General features: G+C 43.6%; 1 protein-coding gene across 1 annotated transcript; it reads left to right on the top strand.

Moving 5' to 3' along the window:
* Nucleotides 1-2,971: 2,971 nt before the first annotated feature.
* LOC307157644 (E3 SUMO-protein ligase ZBED1-like) lies at nt 2,972-5,422 on the top strand (the record flags this gene model as incomplete). Its single annotated transcript, XM_079869571.1, has 3 exons — nt 2,972-4,230; nt 5,089-5,239; nt 5,345-5,422. The coding sequence occupies 3 exons, from the start codon at nt 2,972-2,974 to the stop codon at nt 5,420-5,422; spliced, it is 1,488 nt and encodes a 495-aa protein (XP_079725697.1).
* Nucleotides 5,423-5,643: the final 221 nt, after the last annotated feature.

Below are 5,643 nucleotides of genomic sequence, written 5' to 3'. Positions count from 1 at the left end.
ACAAACAATTTAATATGGGTAAGTTTGTGTATATTTTACACGTAGTACAATACTGTATGTGCTGCATATAAACACCAGACAGATAATTATTTATTAAACAGATGGTCTTAACTCATCTCACATGCACAAAATAAATGCAGTAATAGAAAGCATAGAAACGCACAGGTGAAATACACTGAAAATGATATGCATTTAAAATTTTGGTCGGGTTGAAGTCCTCCCTCCGGATCTTCTGTATCCACTCAGCCCGTCCCGCAGCGTCAACGGGCAATGCATGAAAACTGACTTCTCTGTTATAACGTGACGACATGGTACATAACGGCACACAACAATGAAGTGCTGAGGCTGTCACCCTCTGAAAGGCAAGTCACCTCTCTTGAATCCTAAAAACACTCAATGTGAAAAATATCGCTGTGGTAATGGAACTCGGTCGCTGTTGTCTCTCGCTCTCGCTGTCAGATCACCGGAAGTTTTCACCGGAAGTACTGGCCCACACACTCAAGTTCGAAACGTCAACGGTCGCCATTTTGTGCACGGAGCGAGACCATAGACAGTAAAAGAAAGAGCGAGACAGGGGTGCGTTTCCCGAAAGCATCGTTGGCCAACTATGGTCGCAAGTTCATCGCAATGTCCATTGAACTCTATTGGTAACGACGGAACTTGCGACCATAGTTGGCTAACGATGCTTTCGGGAAACGCACCCCAGAACAGTTATAGGGGGAGGGGCGCACCCAACAATACTGTGATCCACGGAGCAACTTGAAGAAGAGCGGTCTGGTGACTGCGTCACTGGTCAGGATTTGTGTTTAATGCTGCGCTGGCCTGTGTGTAACCTTGAAATTGTACATTCGTCGAAACTATTTTTTCTTATTTAAGATCTTAATGAAAAATATTTATATTTACCATTTGTTTTGAACGAAAAAAATAACTTGAAAAATAAAACAAATAATAGTAAACTGAATTGAAATAAAAATTATTAATTGAATGAGGTACTGCTTGAAAACCTTTTTTCAGTGGAAACCCTTTATTTTGTGTACATTTACTACTCACTGACAGACTGTCACTAACAGACTGTTAGGCTTACAACTAAGACTGATTAAAGAATAAGGACTTTTGCCTTTAAAGCCGATAGCCTCTATAACATAAACAAGTAGCTTGGGCCTTAATGAACATATCTTTAACTTACTTTTTTGTTACCTGTTAATTTTTATTAGTTATTTTATTAAAACAGTTAATGTACGAACGTTAACGTTTTGGCTACTCTTTGCTCGAAGCTGAGTCGTGAGCTGGAGGAAACCAGGATTGCCTGCACTTGAGGTAAGTGGAAAAACACTTTAGGAGCATCACTGTTATCTGTTTTGGTTCGTTACTCTAAACACAGAAACCCTTTACTACTCACTGATAGTCTGTTGATATAGGCTTACAACTAAGACTAGATATGAATTAAAGAATAAGGACTTCAAAGCCATATAGCCTATAGATAACATAAACAGGTAGATTGGGCCTTAATGAACATGTGTTTGTTTTTAACTTACTTCTTACCTGTTCATTTTTATTAGGTATTTTATTAAAAACAGTTAATGTGCATTTTTTCAATAGCACAGATGCAGACAATTTAGCACGTGCGCGATCAGCGTTATCTCATGCTAACACCATGTGAAAAGCTCGTGGTCGAAACTCTGGTTGCTGATTGGTGCAGTGGCTGTACGAACGCTAACGGTTTTCAAACTTTTTCCACAGTCAAACTTTACTGGAAAGAAGAAGAAACTTTGCTGGAAGAAACATGATTGCCTGCACTTATGGCGGATGAAGTAAGTGGAAAAACACTTTAGCGAGCGATACAAAATAAGTGTGTCTTTGATATATAGCGTGTAGAAATTATTTTAGGTCGGTGGGCGTCCACTATGTCGTGTTGAATTCCGGATTTTCTTAGTCTTCCCACCACCACGCGGTCTTGTTGCAACGCCATGATGTAACTGAAGTGGTTAAGTTATATGTAGTGTCTAACGTTAGTGTCTTCAAGCATAAATTATTTCCAACCTCAGCTAAAATGATTGCCTGACGCTATTACTGCAAAACAACCAATTGTGCATGGTAAAATTGTGTGGATTGATGATTTATGTTTAAAGTAACGTTACGTTTATTCCGTTGCCCTGGTCCTCGTGCTGGGTAATTAGCATCAGTGGTAGTTAGCAAGTGGTCTTACGGCAAGAAATTGTTTGTAACCTGGACTAAAAATGATTTCTTGTCGTTTTTGTAGTAAAATGTGTGCAACATTAAAGGGTTATGTGTTGCACTGCAAAGTTCATAGGAATGAACCACGCTGCGTGTATAAATGTGAGGGTACTGGTTGCAGGCAGACATTTTGCACATACTCAGCTTTTAAGGCTCATTTCTATCGAAAGCACAATGTGTGTACATCTGCTAGATCCAGCAATGCGGCCATTGTCACACATTTTTGTTGTGCTATGTCATTGTGTAGGCACCAGTTTCAGACTGTGAAAGAACTGATAATGCATTTAAATGAGCATATAGCAGAGGGAAGATCTGTGGCATGTCCAGTGACTGGCTGTCATAGTGCATTCACGTTGAAATCATCATTTAAGGCACACATGTCCAGGAAACATAGAGAATGTTCAGTCAATAACATCAGTGACACGTTCAAAGAAAATACACCACAGTCTCCTCTCACAACACATGAGGATTCTTTTAACAGCTCTGGCCTAGATGGTGCACATGAAAACACTGACTTGCCACCGAATTTCAGTGAAATCTTTCTTAGAAATGTTTAGTGCTGTGTTGAAAAAATCGATTCACCGATTCTGAATCGATTCTCATATTAATTTCTAAAGATCGATCCGTAACTCAGAGAATCGATTTAATAGGCCTACATTTTCCCCGTGAATTTTAATTTGACGCGTCTTTGAATTCACGCATGCGCACGAGGTGAATGGACATTAACACAACGAACATGGCAGCTTTGAAAACGCCAGAAACGCTAAAAGCTGCAATCTGGCACCATTTCGGTTTCAGAACAAATAAAGAGAACGAGCTTGACAAAAGCAAAGTAATTTGCAAAGCCTGCCAAATGGAGTTGAAGTATTGTGGAAATACTACTAATCTAAGGAACCACATGATGCGACATCATCAAGACATCATATCCAAGCCCGCCACCGGACCGCAACAGATGACACTGAAACAAACTCTACAACTGCCAACTAATTCTGCACGCTCTGTCAAAATAACTGAGGCGATTGCGGGCTTCGTTTGCAAAGATATGCGCCCGTATTCTGTTGTTGAGAATGTGGGATTCAGGCGGCTAATGAAGGTAATGGAACCAAATTATGTCATTGTGTCTCGCAAACGTCTGTCTGAAGAAGTGATCCCCAACATGTACCAGACAGTAAAAGATGGTGTAATGTGTAAGCTTAAGACCGCAGAGAGGGTGGGCATTACGAGTGACACCTGGACATCCGTAGCTACGGAATCGTACATGAGTGTGACAGCACACTACATAGACGAGCTCTGGAACCTCGTGTCTTACGTGCTGCAGACAACCGAAGTTCAAACGGACCATCGCTCTGTCAGTCTAGCTGAAATTTTAACCAAAGCTATGGAGGAGTGGGGGCTGCTGGGTAAAGACCCAGCCATAGTCACTGACAACGCGGCGAATATGATCCGTGCGGTTGAGATTATGGGGCTAACCCACGTCGGCTGCTTCGCGCACATAATCAACCTGGCCTCGCAAGCCGGTCTCAAACTGCCGAATGTTGCACGCCTTCTTGGGAGAGTAAGGCACATCGCAAAGTTCTTCCATCGCAGTACAACGGCCACCCGTATCCTCAAAGAAAAGCAGAAGCTACTGCAGCTGAATGCACACAAGCTCAAAATTGATGTGGTGACTCGTTGGAACAGTACACTAGAAATGCTTGAGCGCTTTTTAGAGCAGCAACCCGCGATCTCTGCCGCTCTGCTCTCACCTGAAGTGCGGAGAAATGAAAAGGATCTTTGCAGCCTGAAGGAAGAGGACATAACAGATGCAGAAGATGTGGTCAGAGCTCTAAAGCCAATGAAGACAGCCACTCAAGTGATGTCAGAAGAAAAGTGCCCAACTCTCTCAGTGATAGCACCTCTGCATGCTCTGCTGCTGAAAGAGATGACCAGTCTCCCAGAAGACTCCAGAGTTGTTAAGGACATGAAGGATGAGATCAAGAAAAACTTAAGCACGAGGTAGGCCTCTGTGTGAGTGTGAGTGAGTGTGTGTGAGTGAGAGTGTGTGAGTGAGTGTGTGTGTGTGTGTGTGTGAGTGTGAGTGTGTGAGTGAGTGTGTGTGTGTGTGTGTGTGTGTGAGTGTGAGTGAGAGTGTGTGAGTGAGTGAGTGTGTGTGTGTGTGTGTGTGTGTGAGTGAGAGTGTGTGAGTGAGTGTGTGTGTGAGTGAGTGAGTGAGTGAGTGAGTGAGTGAGTGAGTGAGTGTGTGTGTGTGTGTGTGTGTGTGTGTGTGTGTCTGTGTGTGTGAGAGTGAGTGTGTGTGTGAGAGTGAGTGTGTGTGTGTGTGTGTGTGAGTGAGTGAGTGAGTGTGTGTGAGTGAGTGTGTGCGAGTGAGTGTGTGTGAGCGAGTGTGTGTGTGAGTGTGTGTGTGAGAGTGAGTGTGTGTGAGAGTGAGTGTGTGTGTGTGAGAGTGAGTGTGTGCGAGTGAGTGTGTGTGAGTGAGTGTGTGCGAGTGAGTGTGTGTGAGTGAGCGAGTGTGTGCGAGTGAGTGTGTGTGAGCGAGTGTGTGTGTGTGTGAGTGTGTGTGTGAGAGAGTTTGTCAGTGAGTGAGTGTGTGAGTGTGTCAGTGAGTGAGTGTGTGAGTGAGTGTGTGTGAGCGAGTGTGTGTGTGTGTGTGTGTGTGTGAGCGAGTGTGTGTGTGTGTGTGTGTGAGAGTGAGTGTGTGTGAGTGTGTGTGTGTGTGAGAGTGTGTCAGTGAGAGTGTGTGTGTGAGTGAGTGAGTGTGTAAGTGTATATATATATAAGGAAACTTCATTAAAGACATTATTGTCCTCTTCAGGGGGGATAAATTGATCAAAATGTGTGAAATTTAAATTCCAGGTATGTAAACCAGAAGGACATGCTGTACGTAGCTTCAGCTATTGATCCACGTTTCAAAGCTCTGCCATTCCTGAATGAGGAGGAGCGAGACAGGACCTTCTCCAGACTCCAGACTGAAGCAGTGTGTGGGATGGAGGAAGATGCATATAATGTAAGTAATCATTTTAAAAAGAAACTCAGTGGAAAAAGTCCACTCTCTCTTTCACTCACACACACCTCCATAAAATACAAATTCTCTCTCTCTCTTCTTACACAGCAAGATGCTGCTGCTGATGAAGTTGATGGAGTGGAGGAAGAGGTGGAACCCCAACCTCCGGCACCCAAGTGTCTGTAGGCTTCCCCAAGGAGAGTGGAGTCTCTCCTTGGGGAAGCCTACAGACCACAACAGGATGTAGGACCACAGAAAACTAAAGCGGCAGAGGCAGAAGACGAGATCAAAAGGTACAGGGCAAGGAGACCTGCGGGACTGCAGGACAATCCTCTCATCTGGTGGCGGGAGAATGAAAAGGAGTTTCCTCTTTTGGCTCGCATGGCAAAGCGATATCTCTGTGTCCC

Source organism: Squalius cephalus (assembly GCF_949319135.1).
Source record: "Squalius cephalus genome assembly, chromosome: 4".
Taxonomy (NCBI): Eukaryota; Metazoa; Chordata; class Actinopteri; order Cypriniformes; family Leuciscidae; genus Squalius; species Squalius cephalus.
This window is presented reverse-complemented; position numbering and strand designations above follow the sequence as displayed.